Consider the following 21,145-nt stretch of genomic DNA (forward strand, 5'->3'; position numbering starts at 1 on the left):
CAAATTCTGCACGTCTAGGAAAGTCTCGTCCGGATACAAGTCCCCCGCCATCTTCAGGCCGCAAGCATGGGCCCGTCGCACCACCGCCGCATCCGTCAGCAGACTTAGCAGGGGGTTACTGTAACGCCCTGAACGTCTCAGGATCGTTTAACAGAAACGACAATGAGGACGCAACCACTTGTGAAGGGTTAGTTCTTTTAATGAAGGCAAATAAAATACAAAGAACAAACAAAAGTTATAGTCACTGGAATCCTCCAGGCTAAGTACGTTACCAGCCCACAGCACGGATGGTCTTAACCGTCCTCTGCATATACGCCGATCCCGGCGTATGCCAACAGAGGGCAGAAATGAAATGGCCGACAATGCCAATCGGTAGGCTGTGAGGGGCACGAAGAGTGTTGGGGAGAATCGAGGAGTCAGGGAAACACCCAGCCGGGGTCTCTACCTGAAGGGAGCAGCCGCTCAACCTCTTCCTCAGACTGCACCGGGACGCGGAGTCACCTCCTGGTGATGCGTCACCGATACCCCAATCACAAGCAAGAAGACTGAACCGAGAGCAGCCGCTCGATCGATCCTGTGGACTTCCGAGTCTGTAACGCGGCAAACACCTCCTGGTGTGCGTTACAGCTGGCAGTCCCTGTGTCTCTGGTCGGGCTGGGAGTTACGACTCCAACCAGCAAAAGCGCCACTGCGCTTGGACTCAGCCGAGTCAAAAAGCGAAGCTCAATGGTTGACCGGTAGAGCTTCCGGGTCCTAAACAGGTGACGATGGGGCAAGACACGGCCCAGGGAGTAACGACTCGACCTACCTCCGTTCTTGCCTTACTGGAGCACCACTCCGGAACACTGCTCTTCACGAAGCAGGTACGTCGGTGTAAACACAATATCCGACAGCCTTGTACCTCCCGGTTCCTCCCTTTATAGGGCGTGTTTTCCTTGAGTTATGTAACAGCTCTCCTGTTTACATAAGGGCGTGTTTCGCTTGAGTTATGTAACAGCTCTCCTGTTTACATAAGGGCGTGTTTCCCTTGAGTTATGTAACAGCTCTCCTGTTTACATAAGGGCGTGTTTCCCTTGAGTTATGTAACAGCTCTCCTGTTTAAATAAGGGCGTGTTTCCCTTGAGTTATGTAACAGCTCTCCTGTTTACATAAGGGCGTGTTTCCCTTGTATGACAGGAATTCTTGACACAAACAAAGGACTGTCAAGACCCTGGGGACTCCTGATTGGTGCATTAAGGAAGACACTCTAGCCATGGACAATCTATGATTTTAATGTTAACTCCCTATGGTTCGTGGGAATAGTTTTTGACTTTGAATGGCTGCACTAACATAGGTGGTGGGAGTTCAGGGGGGGTGGTAACTGGCGGGGATGGTAAGGCGCACGTCTCTGGCAGGGGATGGTGAGGTCTCCACTGCACCAGTGGCTATCATTCAGGGGACCTCAGAGTACAGCAATCTCCTTGACAGTGTGCTCACCAGGCATTGTTAAGTTAGTGTGATGATGGGGTTTTGATTCCAGCTGTTGTGTACCTTAAGCATGGTTAACAATTCACGTCTATAGACTATAGCATGCAAGAGTGCTCCATTTTAATGTATTACTGTTTCTTTACAGAATGGCAACAGTTTCCATGTCTTCGACCAAGGCCACTTTGCCAAAGAGGTGCTTCCGAAGTACTTCAAACACAACAACATGGCCAGCTTTGTCCGACAGCTCAACATGTGTAAGTAGCCTTATCTTGCTCTTCTCTGCTTCCCCAACCACCCTTTCTGTGAGCTCTTGTGTGCCTCAGGAACTTAAGGCAGTGACCCACCAGTATGCTCTTAATTGTGCCATGTGTAGTTTTAGCTTAGCTGCCGTGCATATGTGAGCATTTACACTCTGTTTCCAAGCCCTTAACACAAAGTAACAAGCACACAAAACCAGTTAAAAGCACTACAGTTACACAACAAAATCTATCATCCGTTGTGAGTGCTGAAGGAGCCAAGCCACGGTTTCTACATAACATGTCGAAGACGAGCCAGGGCACATGCACATTGTCGGGTGTGTTGTGGATGCAGAGGTTTGAACTTATATATTACAGAGCCATGCAGTGTCAAGTCAAGTCAAGTCAGAGAATTTATATAGCGCACTACATACCCAGAGGGTCTCAAGGCGCTTAGGGAGGGGTGGGGGATTACTTGTCAAATATCCACGTGTGGCGCTGTCTGTGCTCCTGCTTATTCAACCACCGTCGACCAAGGTAAGAAGAATTTTCTGTAAGTTGTAGATAGTACGTTTTATTCTGCAAGAGAAATGGCAGAACTTTCCACTCACTGTTCTGGTGGAATACATTTGTGAGGTGTGCTGCTGCTTGTTTCGAATCTGACTTCATCCTAAACCAGTCTAGTTAATTGAAAAGGCTCTGTTATATGGACAGCTTTTGTTGTGAGATTGCGTGATGTAGTCATTGCTCTTAAATATTGAACAAGATAGCTGGTGTACTTCGGTTTTTTGGGGGCAGACCAGAAAAACCACTCAAATTTTTTGCAAGTTGATTTGTATTTTTATACCGCTATTTCAGTTACATTCTGCTTTTGACAATTGAGCCTGCTAACGAATGCTCCCCCATTCACGAGAGTAGTTCTTGGACCATATAATAGTTTTCATCCTTGTTTAATGCAAAGCAATTTTTTTAATTATTGCACTCTTTTAGGTTCTTTACACTGTGGTTTCAGATTTTCACTCCCGCTGCTGTAGTTTTGCAGCGTGAATCTTTCTGGATTCACTATGCTGTGCATTATTCCGCGGTCTGGTGGTTGGGTCCGAATTCGTAGTCTTTCTTTTGTCTTTTTTTTTTTTTGTAACCCAGGTGGGCATCAACGTCCCACCATTTGGTGCACCTCTCGTGACGTCGTCCTGCTTCCTGCGAAAGTCCCTCCTCGGGGCGCCATCTTCAGATTCTTTTTTCCGCCGTTGGGTCTGGATCATCACCATGAAGCTCCAGAGTTTTTTGGCGAAGAAAGAAGAAAAAGCACGAGTTTCATCGAAGAAGAAGTTGAGGAAGACTACAGAAAGGAAGAGCAACAAGCCGGGACGACTAAGAAGGAGGAGAACCTCGAGATCTTAGACGTCCAACGGAGAATACGCACTCGGGGACACTGAGCGCAGGAATAGACAAAACATCTTTTAAATTCTGCCGTAACTGCCACCACAAATATGCGCAGAAGGACCAACTTCCGGTCTGCAACCGTTGCCTGCCAGTTGACCACGAGAGCAAGGACTGCAACGCCTGTTCGGCCTTCACACCGAAGACGCTCCGGTTGAGAGAGAGACAGAGGAGAGCCAACTACAACATGGAGGGGAAGGCCCCAACACTGTACGAACTGGACCTCTCCACCGACGACGAAGACAACGTCGTCGAAGGACCTGATGACTTCACGGTTGCAGAGACCGATAAGTAAACGTCTGACAAGGTAGGAGAGACGTCGAGCACTAAACCCTCAACAGGGCCCCGAAAAACAGAGTCAGACTCTCGAAAAACAGAGTCCAAGTCCTCGAAAGGAACACCAGCGCCGAAAATTTCGACGACCGCGAGTGGATCCAAGGACGAAAGGACCGGCGGATCCTTTGAGAAGGACTCCCAGCCCCGAAGACTGCCGAAAGGCAAAGGTCGTCGAAGCAAGGCCAAGAAAGTGGGCGTTCGACTTAGAAAGATAAAGTCGCGTCGACACAAGCTCCGTCAAAGACCGGCGCTCGACGTCGAACACGCCTCCGAAATGGAGAAGAAAAAGAGGAGGCTCTAAGCAGAGATGGAGAGCATCCTTCAAAGGAAAAGGGAGTTCGTCGAGAAGATGAAAAAATTCACTATCCCAACGAAACCACCGTCTATCATCGTCGAGGTCGAGGAACAGGAGGAGTTCGAAGCAGAAAAACTGTCGAAGACTCCCGGAGAGGAAGAAGAAGACATTTACTATGAGGGTGAAGAATATGAGGAACAACAATCGAACTACGGCTCGGCGCCGTCGACGACGCAGGACCTAGAGTGGCAGGACCTCGACGCCGAAAATCCAGAAGAGCCTGTGGAGACTTATCCTTCGATGCCTTCGCCGCCAGATGACATAGGGGCTTACAACATGGTAGTCAAAAGCGCGGCTGCAGCTTTTGGTGTTAAACTGGTGGAAGAATAGCCTAAAGCAGACTTTTTACTGGAGACACTGCTCCCTATCCAAACTAGGAGCCAGTTCCTCCCCATGCTCCAGAGTGTCATGAACCAGGGGAACGTGGCGTTCAAGGACCCAGCAACATGCAGGTCCATCACACCTAGGACGGAGAAAAAATATAAACACTCCTCCCAGGACCCTCCATACATAAAAGGATCCGTCACAGCAGATTCAATCATTGCATCTACTGCCAGGAAGAGGGCAAATGTCCCAGCAACCTCTGGACCACCTCCAGACAAGGAAAGCAGGATGATGGAGCTGACTGGGAGAAAAATAGAGAGAAACGCGGCAATGCACTGGCGCATGGCGAACTCCAATGCCCTACTGAACAGGCACCAGTACCAACACTGGGAAGAAATGGGGGAACTGATGAGGCAAAACAACAATTTTATAAGAGGGTCAGAAGCGGAAAGGGACTTGGTTTAAGGACTGAAACACCTCCAATCCCTATTAGACACAATGAAACCAACAGAAGGTGCACAGTCCGTTCAGAACAAAATAGCAAACTAATAGTTATTGTAAAGGCGTATACGAGATCCTGCGAATAATTGAGACACCCCCCCGTAGGAGATAGGAGTCCATCAGCCCACCCTTAATGGCGGAGCATCGTCATCTGGAACTCCAAGGAATCACTGTCTGAGCCCGAGATCGCAGATCACCCAGGACTCTGCCTGGTGCACAGGCTAGTGAAACCCAGAAGGAAAATATACTCCTGCCAGGGTGTATACCCAAGTAGTCGAGGGCTCCAGTGAAGTGCAGTGCTAAAGAGTGATGTGAGGTTAAAAATGAATACTCGATCAAAAAATGTGTTTAATATGGATTAACCAAGTTTCATGTCTAAAAGAACCTATAGTCTGATGTAAATTTTGCAGGCTAATTCTTGGTTCGTGTAAAAAGTGTGGTCAACATGTTTCAGCCGGAGCGGTCACTTGACCCGGCTTTCATCAGGACCGTAAGATTGAAAAGAAGCTACTGCCAAGAATAATTAAATAAAGTGAAAAGAACAAACCCATGCAAACCAATTGTGAATGTGGGATATGTATGTGGCACTTGCCACCCTACCAGAAAAGCTCATACATTGAGCGTGAGGACAATGTCTTCATTCCTGAAAAAGAATATACACATAAACCTCATGCACATCAAAACAAAACTATTAATTGCCACCAGGCAGAGCTAAATCAGCAATGCCTTCATTATCAAAAAAACTCTTAATGATGTTTGGAAATACAATTTGTATGTCAAAAAAATGGAAAAAACTAGAAAAACTCACCCAGCTTTATGTGGGAGTAAAGCCTCACCTCACCCGGCTGACTGCTCGGAGAAGGAGGCACCGCTCTGTTTAGATGTGGAGAAAGAAGCCAGACAGATTGCCAATTGATACCTATCTGCTTAGAGCTCAACACACGTATTTTTTAAACATATTAAAAAGAACCAACAGTAATTAAAAAGTCCAAGACCTCCTGACTCCCAAGATGTATTTTTGGATAATGTCTCTTTGCAAACCAGTTATATTTTAGGATAATGTCTCTTTGCAAACCAGTTGTGTAGTAGAAACCAGTAACAAGTGAAGTTATGCATAGTTGTTGCCTATATAAAATAGGGGAATGCTGTGAATTAGTGAAGGTTAATTATAGTGGCTAAACGTGTCCACTAGGCTCTACACATTAAGTCTGGGAAGACAATTGTTTTTAGAGCGAAATTAGCAAGAGCTGTCATCCTCCTGCCTTACCTGTCCGTCGATACCTCTGACTGACTCCTGTCTGGGAGGTATCGACAGGAAGGGGAGGGTGCTTTTTATAGCGCTCGCGTGTAACGTTCTGATCTGCAATCGAGATCAGCTGTGTGTCTCGATCAACAAAAGCGGACGTGTCAACACAAGAGCGCATGCGTCTAAATGAGACGCTAACGGAGAGGCAATTCTCAAATGCGCATGTGTCAGCGCTTTTACACTATGAGAATAGTGTCTTGTATGCCGAGATCCTGAACACTTCAAAAGTGATCAGGGAACGCAGGTCACCAGCATGATGAAACCGCAAGTCTGTAAGTACGAGGAGCATACTAAACATCGCTCCTCCAGTGAAGTCCTCGTATATCTGTCGCGCATGCGCGAGTGATAGATGGCATTTGCCCACGCATGCGCGCGCGTGAAACGTTGCAACAATGGAACAGCTCTCGAGGACATATTTAAAGACAAAAAACAGGGTGTAGATGTTGACCCTAGTTGATTTGGCAATGAAAAAAATGTAAACCAAACTATATACTCTCAACGGAGTAGATAATTATGTCAATGTGAAACCAATGTCATGAAGAGAAGATAAAGGTAAGGTAAGGTAAGGTAAAGCAACCATGTCAAGACAACGCCCACCAATCAATCCTATTGGGAAGAGTAGTCGTTATAGACCCTCTCATGCCAGTTAGGTACAGGACTGACAACTAGGTTATCATATCGGGGGTCAAGGTGGTAGTGATACCCAATAGAGTGATCCAGTACCCAGATAGTATACTAGTGGATCGTATGTTGCCTTTTTGGTGTGATCCATCTGAGTCATTAAAACAGAGAACCACAAAAAGACCAGATGAACATAAGACAGAAATCAGCACATCAGGACACCTGATCAATCGACATATAAGGGTGTCTTGTCAGTGGAATGCGACCCCTTAGCCATAAGGTTCCCACTGTGAGTTGAATAACTTAATGCTCACAATGAGAAATTACCAATGTTCATTCAGTTGGTTAATAATCAAGCAGTTAGGCTGACTTAGATGTAGACGGAAGCCCACGGTATGTTATCATTCAGTCCTTTGGTGTCAGTCTTCAGCTTAAAAACCCATTTCTGTTCTTTGGCAAATAAGAATTGAGAAACGTCCGTTATATGTTGGGGAATAAACGGGCGTTCCAATACAATCCACCTGAGGTCCTCAGCTTTATGTTTTTTAGCTAGGAAATGCTCAGTCATACAGGTGGATTGTCTCATACAGCGGATGGTACTTTTGTGTTCGCTTATGCGAAGCTTAACTTTCCGTGTAGTGTACCCTATATAATGTAGGGTACATGGGCAAGTGATTCTGTAAATAACGCAATCCGAATTACAGTTCGTATGGTTGCGTAATATCCAGGGACGTTCTGTGCCTATGTCCACTGATGTGGTTTTGATGGTCTGAGGACAGACACTACACATGCCACACGGAAAATGACCTCGAACAGGTGGTAATGACCACAAAGTATTGGTCTCACAAGTAGGATGTGATAGCGGTCTTGTGTGGACCAGACTATCACGCAAACTTGGGCCCCTCTTAAAAGCAAATAAGGGAGGCGAAATACTGCCAGCCGCTATGTTCAATATCGGCCAATGTTTACGTACTGTTTTCTGTATTTGATTGGACACAGTACAGAAAGTGGTAACAAATGTAAGTCTCTCGCTGGTAGTCCTAGACACGGCGGTGTCCAGTAAGGCATCACGATGGTTATTAGATGCCCGTTTCCAGGCTTTTCGTACTAGACGTTTAGGATATTGTCGCGATTGTAATTGTGTAGCTAGTACTTCAGCATGTTTGTCAAACAACTGTCTGGTGGAGCAGTTTCTGCGAATCCGCAGAAATTGGCCAACTGGAAGATTCTCCCGGAGTGCCTTCGGATGATGGCTGTTGAAGGACAACAAAGAATTTTTAGACATGGGTTTTTTGTATAGTTCCGAACTCAATGAGTTTTCATGAACAAAGATGGAGATATCAAGGAAGGCCAACCGGTGTTTACTGTATTCAATGGTGAAACGTAAATACGCATTCTGTTGGTTCAACCAAGAATGAAAGGCATGAATCTCGTCACCTGTGCCTCGCCATACCACCAAGATGTCGTCTATGTATCTCTTCCACAGCACCAATTGATGACGATATGGATTGCTGTGGTTGAGTACATAGTTCTGTTCGAATAGATGGACATACAGGTTGGCGAGGCTAGGCGCGAAAACGCTGCCCATTGAAGTACCAGATGTCTGGAGAAAGATCTGATCTTCAAACTTGAAGTAGTTCTCCATCATGGCCAGTCTGGCGCACTCCATGATAAAAGGCACAGGGGTGATGCTATCCAAAGAACGTGCTTCTAAGAGTCCTCTGATTGCATCGAGGGTCTCTAGCTGCGGAATGCAAGTGTACAATGACTCTACATCCAGGCTGACTAATAGATCGGTATCAGGGTTGAATTCAACCTCAGGTAAAATTCGAAGGACATCAGCCGTGTCTTTAAGGTATGTTGGCATCTCAGTGACCATGGGTCTTAGAAACACGTCTACAAATTTAGACAAAAGTTCCAATAATGAACCGATCCCAGAGATAATGGGACGTCCAGGGGGTGGTCGTTGCTGTTTATGAATTTTGGGGAGGCAGTAGAAATAGGGCATGACTGGGTTGTTGGTCACCAGAAATTTAGCCTCATGTGATGTTATCCATCCCTCTGCCTCCCCTTCCTCCACCAGCTGTCTGATCTCTAGGGAGAGTCTGGGTGTAGGATCTGACTCTAAGGCCCGATAAGAATTAGAATCTGATAACTGTCTAAGGCAGTTATCAGATCAGACACCTTTGTCTAAATTTGTAGACGTGTTTCTAAGACCCATGGTCACTGAGATGCCAACATACCTTAGAGACACGGCTGATGTCCTTCGAATTTTACCTGAGGTTGAATTCAACCCTGATACCGATCTATTAGTCAGCCTGGATGTAGAGTCATTGTACACTTGCATTCCGCAGCTAGAGACCCTCGATGCAATCAGAGGACTCTTAGAAGCACGTTCTTTGGATAGAATCACCCCTGTGCCTTTTATCATGGAGTGCGCCAGACTGGCCATGATGGAGAACTACTTCAAGTTTGAAGATCAGATCTTTCTCCAGACATCTGGTACTTCAATGGGCAGCGTTTTCGCGCCTAGCCTCGCCAACCTGTATGTCCATCTATTCGAACAGAACTACGTACTCAACCACAGCAATCCATATCGTCATCAATTGGTGCTGTGGAAGAGATACATAGACGACATCTTGGTGGTATGGCGAGGCACAGGTGACGAGATTCATGCCTTTCATTCTTGGTTGAACCAACAGAATGCGTATTTACGTTTCACCATTGAATACAGTAAACACCGGTTGGCCTTCCTTGATATCTCCATCTTTGTTCATGAAAACTCATTGAGTTCGGAACTATACAAAAAACCCATGTCTAAAAATTCTTTGTTGTCCTTCAACAGCCATCATCCGAAGGCACTCCGGGAGAATCTTCCAGTTGGCCAGTTTCTGCGGATTCGCAGAAACTGCTCCACCAGACAGTTGTTTGACAAACATGCTGAAGTACTAGCTACACAATTACAATCGCGACAATATCCTAAACGTCTAGTACGAAAAGCCTGGAAACGGGCATCTAATAACCATCGTGATGCCTTACTGGACACCGCCGTGTCTAGGACTACCAGCGAGAGACTTACATTTGTTACCACTTTCTGTACTGTGTCCAATCAAATACAGAAAACAGTACGTAAACATTGGCCGATATTGAACATAGCGGCTGGCAGTATTTCGCCTCCCTTATTTGCTTTTAAGAGGGGCCCAAGTTTGCGTGATAGTCTGGTCCACACAAGACCGCTATCACATCCTACTTGTGAGACCAATACTTTGTGGTCATTACCACCTGTTCGAGGTCATTTTCCGTGTGGCATGTGTAGTGTCTGTCCTCAGACCATCAAAACCACATCAGTGGACATAGGCACAGAACGTCCCTGGATATTACGCAACCATACGAACTGTAATTCGGATTGCGTTATTTACAGAATCACTTGCCCATGTACCCTACATTATATAGGGTACACTACACGGAAAGTTAAGCTTCGCATAAGCGAACACAAAAGTACCATCCGCTGTATGAGACAATCCACCTGTATGACTGAGCATTTCCTAGCTAAAAAACATAAAGCTGAGGACCTCAGGTGGATTGTATTGGAACGCCCGTTTATTCCCCAACATATAACGGACGTTTCTCAATTCTTATTTGCCAAAGAACAGAAATGGGTTTTTAAGCTGAAGACTGACACCAAAGGACTGAATGATAACATACCGTGGGCTTCCGTCTACATCTAAGTCAGCCTAACTGCTTGATTATTAACCAACTGAATGAACATTGGTAATTTCTCATTGTGAGCATTAAGTTATTCAACTCACAGTGGGAACCTTATGGCTAAGGGGTCGCATTCCACTGACAAGACACCCTTATATGTCGATTGATCAGGTGTCCTGATGTGCTGATTTCTGTCTTATGTTCATCTGGTCTTTTTGTGGTTCTCTGTTTTAATGACTCAGATGGATCACACCAAAAAGGCAACATACGATTCACTAGTATACTATCTGGGTACTGGATCGCTCTATTGGGTATCACTACCACCTTGACCCCCGATATGATAACCTAGTTGTCAGTCCTGTACCTAACTGGCATGAGAGGGTCTATAACGACTACTCTTCCCAATAGGATTGATTGGTGGGCGTCGTCTTGACATGGTTGCTTTACCTTACCTTACCTTTATCTTCTCTTCATGACATTGGTTTCACATTGACATAATTATCTACTCCGTTGAGAGTATATAGTTTGGTTTACATTTTTTTCATTGCCAAATCAACTAGGGTCAACATCTACACCCTGTTTTTTGTCTTTAAATATGTCCTCGAGAGCTGTTCCATTGTTGCAACGTTTCACGCGCGCGCATGCGTGGGCAAATGCCATCTATCACTCGCGCATGCGCGACAGATATACGAGGACTTCACTGGAGGAGCGATGTTTAGTATGCTCCTCGTACTTACAGACTTGCGGTTTCATCATGCTGGTGACCTGCGTTCCCTGATCACTTTTGAAGTGTTCAGGATCTCGGCATACAAGTCACTATTCTCATAGTGTAAAAGCGCTGACACATGCGCATTTGAGAATTGCCTCTCCGTTAGCGTCTCATTTAGACGCATGCGCTCTTGTGTTGACACGTCCGCTTTTGTTGATCGAGACACACAGCTGATCTCGATTGCAGATCAGAACGTTACACGCGAGCGCTATAAAAAGCACCCTCCCCTTCCTGTCGATACCTCCCAGACAGCTTGTGAGTCAGTCAGAGGTATCGACGGACAGGTAAGGCAGGAGGATGACAGCTCTTGCTAATTTCGCTCTAAAAACAATTGTCTTCCCAGACTTAATGTGTAGAGCCTAGTGGACACGTTTAGCCACTATAATTAACCTTCACTAATTCACAGCATTCCCCTATTTTATATAGGCAACAACTATGCATAACTTCACTTGTTACTGGTTTCTACTACACAACTGGTTTGCAAAGAGACATTATCCTAAAATATAACTGGTTTGCAAAGAGACATTATCCAAAAATACATCTTGGGAGTCAGGAGGTCTTGGACTTTTTAATTACTGTTGGTTCTTTTTAATATGTTTAAAAAATACGTGTGTTGAGCTCTAAGCAGATAGGTATCAATTGGCAATCTGTCTGGCTTCTTTCTCCACATCTAAACAGAGCGGTGCCTCCTTCTCCGAGCAGTCAGCCGGGTGAGGTGAGGCTTTACTCCCACATAAAGCTGGGTGAGTTTTTCTAGTTTTTTCCATTTTTTTGACATACAAATTGTATTTCCAAACATCATTAAGAGTTTTTTTGATAATGAAGGCATTGCTGATTTAGCTCTGCCTGGTGGCAATTAATAGTTTTGTTTTGATGTGCATGAGGTTTATGTGTATATTCTTTTTCAGGAATGAAGACATTGTCCTCACGCTCAATGTATGAGCTTTTCTGGTAGGGTGGCAAGTGCCACATACATATCCCACATTCACAATTGGTTTGCATGGGTTTGTTCTTTTCACTTTATTTAATTATTCTTGGCAGTAGCTTCTTTTCAATCTTACGGTCCTGATGAAAGCCGGGTCAAGTGACCGCTCCGGCTGAAACATGTTGACCACACTTTTTACACGAACCAAGAATTAGCCTGCAAAATTTACATCAGACTATAGGTTCTTTTAGACATGAAACTTGGTTAATCCATATTAAACACATTTTTTGATCGAGTATTCATTTTTAACCTCACATCACTCTTTAGCACTGCACTTCACTGGAGCCCTCGACTACTTGGGTATACACCCTGGCAGGAGTATATTTTCCTTCTGGGTTTCACTAGCCTGTGCACCAGGCAGAGTCCTGGGTGATCTGCGATCTCGGGCTCAGACAGTGATTCCTTGGAGTTCCAGATGACGATGCTCCGCCATTAAGGGTGGGCTGATGGACTCCTATCTCCTACGGGGGGGTGTCTCAATTATTCGCAGGATCTCGTATACGCCTTTACAATAACTATTAGTTTGCTATTTTGTTCTGAACGGACTGTGCACCTTCTGTTGGTTTCATTGGAACTGATGAAGCACCTCCCCGAGCAATACCAACAAAGAGCTGCGCACCTAGTGGAGGAGGGAAAGAATATAGCAAACTCTTGCCTTAAAACCGCGTTGGATGGAGCAGAAACATCAAGCAGGCTGATGGCAATTGAAATAACAGAAAGAAGGCAAGCCTGGCTCAGGATTTCAGGCTTCAAGCAAGAAGTTCAGAACAACATCCTGAACACCCCTTTCAACGGAGAGACGCTGTTCGGGGCACCTGTGGATGAAAAACTCACCCAGATCAAAAAGGAGAATGAAACAGCAAGGTCCATGGGGGCCCTGCAATTCAGAGGAATGAGAAGAGGTACCCCGACACGGAGACCTTACGGAAGAGGAGGAAACCAGCTGGGAACGTCACACCAAACTTTCCAGCAGGCCCATCAGGGCGACAATCGCGGGCAGCAGGCCCAGCAGAAACAACACTGGCAGTACCAGCCTCGGGGCCAGTCCTTTCGGAGCAGGGGGAACGGATGAGGCCAGAGACGCAGAGGGGGAGACCAACCCACCTCAAAGTGACTTCACACGGGAAAGAGTGCTCACCCACAAAAACCCTCCGAGGGTGGAGCAAAAAAGATCAAAGACGAGAGGGTTACACAGACCAAACGCCAACGAACATGCAACACCAGTAGGCGGCAGACTGAGACGTTTCCTTCAAGAATGGAAAAAGATAACAGACAAATGGATACTGAACATCATACAGTTCGGATACTGTATAGAGTTGGAAAGGAAACCACCAAACAGAAAAGCAAAGAGAAGGGAGCACTCAGGACAGGAGCTAGTGCAACTCGTAGAAGAAGCACAAGAACTACTCCTAAAGGATGCCATAGAGCCAGTACCTTTCAAGGAAAGGAACAAGGGAGTGTACTCAAACTACTTCCTGGTACCAAAGGTGGACGGAACACTAAGGCCCATCCTGGATCTACGGTTCCTAAACAAGTACGTAAGGACGCAAAAATTCAAAATGACGTCCCTACAAGAGGTACTCCTGCAAATGAGAGACGGAGACTTCATGTCCACTGTGGATCTCAAAGATGCCTACCTGCACACCCCAATGAACAGGCAGCACAAAGGTCTGTTAAGGTTCGCCATTGGCAAGGAACACTACCAATTCACAACCTTGGCATTCGGGCTAAAGTCCGCACCAAGGGTATTTACAAAATGCCTGGCGGCAGTGGCAGCGTACCTGCGGAGGGAAGGGATTCATGTATACCCTTACCTCGACGACTGGCTAATAAAGGCAAGTTCACGCGAAAAGTGCGAGGAACACGCACAGTGGGTCACGAACACACTAACAAAGCTGGGATTCTCAATACACTGGGGGAAATCCTCTATGGAACCAGAACAGGTGAAGATCTTCCTGGGGGCAAAGATCAACACCTTACAGAGAACAGTGATGCCCAGCGACAAGAGAACACTGACCCTGCTGAAGGAGACGCGCCTCTACCAGAAGGGGCAAGCTCTGACCGTGAGAACAGCGAGCAATATCATGGGGATGATGGCATCATGCATTCACCTAGTTCCCAATGTACGCCTACACATGAGGCCTTTGCAGGAATGGCTGCAACAGCAATGGTCACAGGCAAGCGGAAGTTGGGAGGATCTAGTGGTTGTAACGCACGCGGTGCAAGAAGAGATAGCATGGTGGAACAGGGAGAACATAACTATAGGGAAGCCCTTGACACCACCAAACCCAACGGTGACCATCACCACAGATGCATCTCAGATAGGATGGGGAGCACATATGGACAAGCTCAAAGTGAGGGGTCTGTGGACTCCAGCGAATGCAGTCAGACACATCAACTACCTGGAGTTGAAGACCGTATTCCTAGCCCTGAAAGCCTTCCAGAAAAAACTATACAGCCAGAAGGTGTTGATACAAACGGACAATACAACAACGATGTTCTACATCAACAAGCAGGGAGGAACACAGTCATTTCCACTATCCAACCTGGCGCAGGAGATTTGGAGATGGGCCATCCCACTCAAAATAGACCTGCTGGCCATTCACCTACCGGGGAAGGACAATGTGGAAGCAGACTGGCTCAGCAGGCAGACTTCGGCGTCCCACGAGTGGGAGCTCAATGGACAGGAAACGCAAAGGCTATTCAGAAGGTGGGGTACACCGACAATAGACCTGTTTGCAACACACCAGAATGCAAAATGCCAAAGCTTCGCATCCAGACAACCAGTAAACCAATCCAAGGGGAATGCCCTATGGATAAGCTGGTCAAAAACATTTGCCTACGCTTTTCCACCAATACCACTGATACACAGGGTACTCAACAAGTGCAGGACCAGCAACATGACGCTGATCCTAGTGGCACCACAGTGGGCAAGACAGACCTGGTACTCGCAAATAGTGGGGATGGCACAGGGACCACCACACAAGTTCACCAATAGAAAGGACTTACTCTCCATGCAGAACGGAGAGGTTCTACACCCAGAGCCAGAGAGCCTCGGCCTAGCTTCATGGCTCCTGAAGACATAGAGTTTGCACACCTTAGGCTACCTCAAAGCACTATGCGAGTGCTCCGGGAAGCAAGGAGACCGACGACCAGGAAATGCTATGGGGAAAAATGGAAGAGGTACACACATTGGTGCAGGAGACATAAACTGCAAAATAAGATGACAAGGGAATCAACGGTGCTAAGATACCTCACGCACCTACTAAAGGCTAAACTATGTTCATCCTCACTAAGGGTACACCTCGCAGCGATTGTTGCCTACACACGAGGTGAGACAGGTGAAAGTTTCTTTACATCAAGAGTTGTAAAGAGGTTCCTGGAGGGGGCAAAAAGGATAGCGCCACCAAAAAGGATGCAGCCGCCGGCGTGGAACCTCAACTTAGTCCTAACGGAACTTATGAAAGCGCCCTTTGAACCCATTCACAAGGCCTCCCTTTCTAATGCTAACAATGAAGACAGCCTTTCTGGTGGCAATAACCTCGCTGCGCAGAGTAAGCGAGCTGCAAGCGCTAACACTGCAAGAGCCCTACATCCAGATACACAAGGACAGAGTCGTAATGAGAACGGACCCACACTTCATGCCAAAGGTGGTGTCGGCATTTCATATGAACCAGACAATACAAATACCAAGCTTCTTTCAGAACCCTACCACAGGCGCAGAAAGGGCACTGCACACTCTGGACGCTAGAAGGGCGGTGATGCACTACATTGCGAGAACCAAGGAGCACAGGAAAACTAAGCAGTTTTTTGTGTCCTTCGCAACCAGCTTCCTGGGTAGGCCAATAACAAAGGGCACCATCGCGCGATGGATCGCACTCACGATACAGTTCTGCCACAAACAGGCAGGGCAAGAACTACCAGAAAGGGCACGGGCCCACTCCACAAGGAAGAAAGGAGCAACAATTGCTTTTCTGGCAAACACACCCATTCAAGACATATGCCTGGCGGCAACATGGGTTTCAGTGCACACGTTCACTAAGCACTACTGCTTGGATATACAAATGAACAAGGAAGCACAAGTAGGTCAAAAAGTGCTTCAACATATATTCAACGACCAACGCTCATCTTCCACCCAGCCGCCACAAAAGTGACAAACCGCTACAAAATCGATGCACAGCATAGTGAATCCAGAAAGATTCACGCTGCAAAACGAATAGTTTCTTACCTGTCGGTGTAGTTTTGCAGCTTGAAGATCTTTCTGGATTCACTAGCGAACCCTCCCACCTCCGCCAGAAAGATGAGGATGGAGTAGAGGGGGGAAAGACAGAGAATGGAGAACAAAGAAGTTTTGAAAAGAAATGTGAGAAAGGATAAAATTGAGAAGAAATACGGTAAATGACCTAGGGTTAAAAAAAAAAAGAATCTGAAGATGGCGCCCCGAGGTGGGACTTCCGCAGGAAGCAGGACGACGTCACGAGAGGTGCACCAAATGGTGAGACGTCGACTCCCACCTGGGCTACAAAAAAAAAAAAAAGAAAGACTACGAATCCGGACCCAACCACCAGACCCCGGAATAATGCACAGCATTGTGAATCCAGAAAGATTTTCTAGCTGCAAAACTACATCGACAGGTAAGAAACCATTCGTTCTTTCGAAGGGCTTAGAAAAGCTGATCAAGTTTCTGATCCCACATCATTAAAGTGACTTTCGGTTAGGGCCATTTCCAGTCTGCAAACTGACTTGTTAGTATTTGGTGGGCCAGATGAAGGGCCATTGAGATATTGCCCGATTGGACATAAGGGGTCAAGTTACCAGACTTCGTACTTGTTCTTTTCGTTTTTTGTCGAACATGGAAAGTCCGAGCTCCTTTCATTTAGGAATCTTTTTTTTTTCTCACCAGTCACTGCTCCATTTTCAGGTCTTTCTGTCAACATCTCTAACCTCTTAGATTCCTAGAGTCTATTGCCGCTTGAGCAATGGACTCTTAAGTGTGGTACATACATGTTTAGTCGCACCCCCTTCAACACTCCTAGGGTTTTAAGGATTGACTTATTGTAGCAGGCTAGAGAATTGTTTCATCGTCCCAGTCAATACCACCAGCATTTGCTCCAGTAGTCATTGAAGGTGAAGGGATGCAACTAAATATTGTGACCGTTCTTAAGTAACAGCACTGCTTTGGAAGGTGACGATAGGCCTGCGACTCATGAAGAGAGATGTTGGGTCAGTAGAACCCAGGAGACTGCTTAATAGTCACCACACTTATCAGTCTTCATGTCAGTTGACAGCTAGCAACCAACCAAATTTTATTATGCTTCATATAGTTCTTAAGCAGTTGCCGGCAGCTGCAGCCTTATTGATGCTAGTAAGGCAGCTGCAGCCTTATTGATACTAGTAAATACTGACTGTTGGCGTTTGGCTCTGGTGGTCAGTACTTTGAAACCAAGCTGGCAGCCTGCTCGATTTCAGAAATATGAGCCACGTGAAATGAAGTAGAGCGGTCAGGTACTGGACTTAGAGTAGTGGGTGAGGGTGTCTACTGGAAGACACTACAGATAACTGGTGAGTGCCAAAATGCTAATCGCTCATAGCAGCAGTCTGACATAAAGTTCACAGCAGCATCATATTATTGATACTGGCATAATTCCTGCACCAATTACAATGTACGCTCATGTCTTATTTAAAGACAGCTAAAAACTTGGGTAGCGTGGACATGGACAGCCATCAACCTCCACCCTTTAAGTCCTTCCAAGCACTGTTAATTCAAGTGACTGTTTCTGTTCTGCATTAGAACTGCCACTTACCTGGATTGAGTTAATATTTATTCCATAGATTACACATTAGCCAGCTCTCTTACACTGTTGCAGGCCCTTCTATTCTATGACCTAGTTATACTTGTAAATCTTGCACTAAGTAGTAAATCGAGTGGGTGCTCAGTCTTGCAGAATCCTTGTTTGAACTCTTCCCAAGTGCCATACTAGCTCAGAGTTTAATTTGTCCTGCGGAGTTGCTGGTGGCATTGTATTCCGTCAGTTGTGTTGTGTTGGACTGGAGTGAAGTGGGTACATATAAAACAGTGCTCTTAACTCTTTAATATACTAACTTTCTTAAATAAATAAAACATCCCTTGCCACATTTCCCAAATGACACTGCCTGTTTAGTGCGCAACATTAAATACTGCCGGCATAGCACGTTCTAATTCAAGAGATATTTGTTTAGTAAAATCAGAAATAGCAGAACAAAAATATGTTGTTCACTGACCGCATCACTCACTTTTCCTCTGTGAATCCTTTTTGAAGAACTGAAAAAGTGGAAATTAATTTTATTTTAAATCAGTTGTTGAAATATATTTGTCGAGTAGTGACAGCAATTTACATATTCGGGACACAGTCAAAGACATTTGAAATAAAATTTTTATTCAACTCAAAACATTCTCTTCGTAGCCTAGAGAAGCCACATTTAAAAAAAAAAAAAAAATCTGTTTATTGAACAGTTGCTTCAGACACCTTTCAGTACAATACACAGACAAGGTGAAACATGGCAAGCAATGGTTCAGTAAGCTCATAATTAATCCGTTTGAAATGCAATTTACAGCCCGTGCATAAAGCTATCCAGTTCTACCCTCTGCATCTCACAACTGCACCTCCCTCCGTTCCCACCCAATTCGGCCCTCCATGAATTAACTTCTATATTGTACCCAAGCAGACAAGATCTTTACCCACTTGTGCGGCCAGCCTCTAAATCGATGGATGTGTCTTTTCCATCTGTTGGCACCAGTCTAAGTCTCTTTTCTAGTTACAAAACCTTGGAGTCCCATCCGCTCCCCGTGCTCGTACAATATTCCTCTTTGCCACTCCATCTGCAAACCTGAGCCATATTTTCGGCCAGACTCTCCCCCGTTAGGTAAGCCACATTTATTGCACAGTACCATACAGTACTGTTACCAATGAAAGGCTGGACGGGCTGCTGAACACCATATCCTTCGGAAGCCAGGCTTCATAATTATAGCAATTTTCCTCGAAAAAACAAGATTTCCTCTTCATGACCCACTGAGTCTGGCTTGAAAGAACCTTTTACACTTTCTGATGGGCTACATTTTATTAGAGGGCTTTTGTTTGCAGCCCAGAGCAGGAGAGTAGGAGCTGTTCAAGGGTAGACGACCACCCACAATTTAAAACGTAATCCATCAAAACAGAATTTCTCCTTTCCTGCTTCCCAGTGTCCTTTACCGATTCAGTCCTTGATGAAGTCCGTGAATATCCTCAACTGTGAAAGTACCATCGTTAACAGTGCCGAATCCCATGGAGTCATCCTGTACTAAAGACAGTCCACAGTCACAAGTAAACAACTTGTCTAAAAATGCACCATTTCAAATGCGTTAACTATGGGGATTCATCACTTCATTCCATAACGAGATCCCAAAACGCTGTTGCAAGCTCTAGTGCTGTCATGAATACATTACTGCAGTTCTATCATGAACGTTCTTTCCAAAATCCATCTTGCTTCTCGAAAGCAGTTCTTGATGCAGCATCCCGCATTGTCTCTTGGGCCAAAAGAAATTGACATCTTCCATTCAAAGGAGGGGGCAGGGCCACGATTTATAGAAGCCAGATTTCTATATCAGTAGAGATGAGGACTGGCTATGAGGTCATATCCTCTCTTATCAGAGGCCCTTCTTCTTTTCAGGTAAGTACAAAGGTAGAGGTAAGGGAGACTGGCTAGTAGGAAACACCCCTCCATACCACAGGTGCTCCTCCTTTCCAGGTTGAATGCACTAGAGTTGGCCTGGACTTAGAGCAATAATAGGAGTGAGAAACCAAGAGGAGAAGCTCAATTACTGTTGGTAAAGGGGAATGTGACGCCAGTCACGCATAGAATAAAAGTTAACCCCAAAGAAACCCATGCTCAGAGTATGAGAGTAATGAACCGGGATTCATAAGCAAGACTGCAATGACAAACCCAGGCTGTCAAGATTACCGACTCAAGGAGAATCTGATGAAGAAAGTAGATGCCACGAAATCAGTGCGTGACATGATTAAACCTGTTTTTCGTATCACACAGCCAGTCTCCAGGTCTGTCCTTGGTTAGTCGACACAGGAGTACTGGGAAGGGATTACACTCCTCCTCGGAAGCATCCCAATACCAGAGTTGAACTTCCCTGAGCCTGGCTATATATGGGCACAGAAAGAGCTCTCTCAGAAGGCTGTGGTGACTATATTTGCTTCTTACAAAACTGATGGTGCTGTCCCTGTAGCTGTTTTGGTGAGGCCAAGCTAAACATTCACATCAATATGACTTCGTCGATGGAGAATGCGCAGCCTGTATTAGTGTCATTCTTGGCACCTAAGACACTGGTGAAGATCCTGTTTTTGTCTAATCGTGAAGTTGGTCACAAAGAGATTCACGTAGTATCCGCAAGAGCAAGAAATGCCCCAGATTGAGAAAATATATAGGCTTGAGTTCTTTACTGGTTTTCCAGACCTTTTTGATCTTGATCCCATGCATTTTCCAAAATGTTTCTCCGTACCTTTCTCATCATAACTAGGCAGATGAACACCTTCCTCAAATACAATTAGTCAATCAAAGATCTTTATATCAGCACTAGGCCATAAAAGCACATAAAGCAAATCAAACATAAGGTAAGACAGAGTAAAAACATATGGCACAAATTGATCAAGCGTTTGATGGACGGCATATATTTCTTTCCATGTTGTACATCCCCAATGGACCTCAGTCAATAAAAAAAATATAATAAAATAGTATGTAAACTGAAAGATCAAAGCCACATTGATTGCCATCCAGGCTGGGGATATTACCCTGTTATTAAATGATGCACAACCATTAGACAGTAACACAAGTCTTCAAGTAATAAATCAAAACATACATAACTAAAGAGTTGAGCATTAATTAACATTTAAAATTCATAGTCATTCTGTTTACGTTTACTAGATTATTATGCAAAATATTGCACATCCCGTTAACATATAGATTACATTTAAAATGATTAGCTCTCCTTCTCACTATGCGGATGGTCGAGGAATGTGTGCTGTAGATACACATGGTTTGCCTATTCCTGCCATCAAGTGTTGGGTCCGGA

The 21,145-nt window shown here is 45.4% G+C and overlaps 1 protein-coding gene across 4 annotated transcripts in view; it reads left to right on the forward strand.

Moving 5' to 3' along the window:
• Window positions 1-21,145, forward strand: part of HSF1 (heat shock transcription factor 1) — a 490,333-nt gene that overhangs the window by 99,461 nt on the left and 369,727 nt on the right. For all 4 annotated transcript variants that reach the window (XM_085604483.1, XM_085604485.1, XM_085604484.1 and 1 more), the window contains exon 2: window positions 1,613-1,721. In XM_085604483.1, coding sequence (XP_085460609.1) covers window positions 1,613-1,721 — 109 coding nt within the window. The remainder of the gene's footprint in view (window positions 1-1,612; window positions 1,722-21,145) is intronic.

This window comes from Triturus cristatus, chromosome 5_1 (assembly GCF_964204655.1).
Source record: "Triturus cristatus chromosome 5_1, aTriCri1.1, whole genome shotgun sequence".
Classification (NCBI taxonomy): Eukaryota; Metazoa; Chordata; class Amphibia; order Caudata; family Salamandridae; genus Triturus; species Triturus cristatus.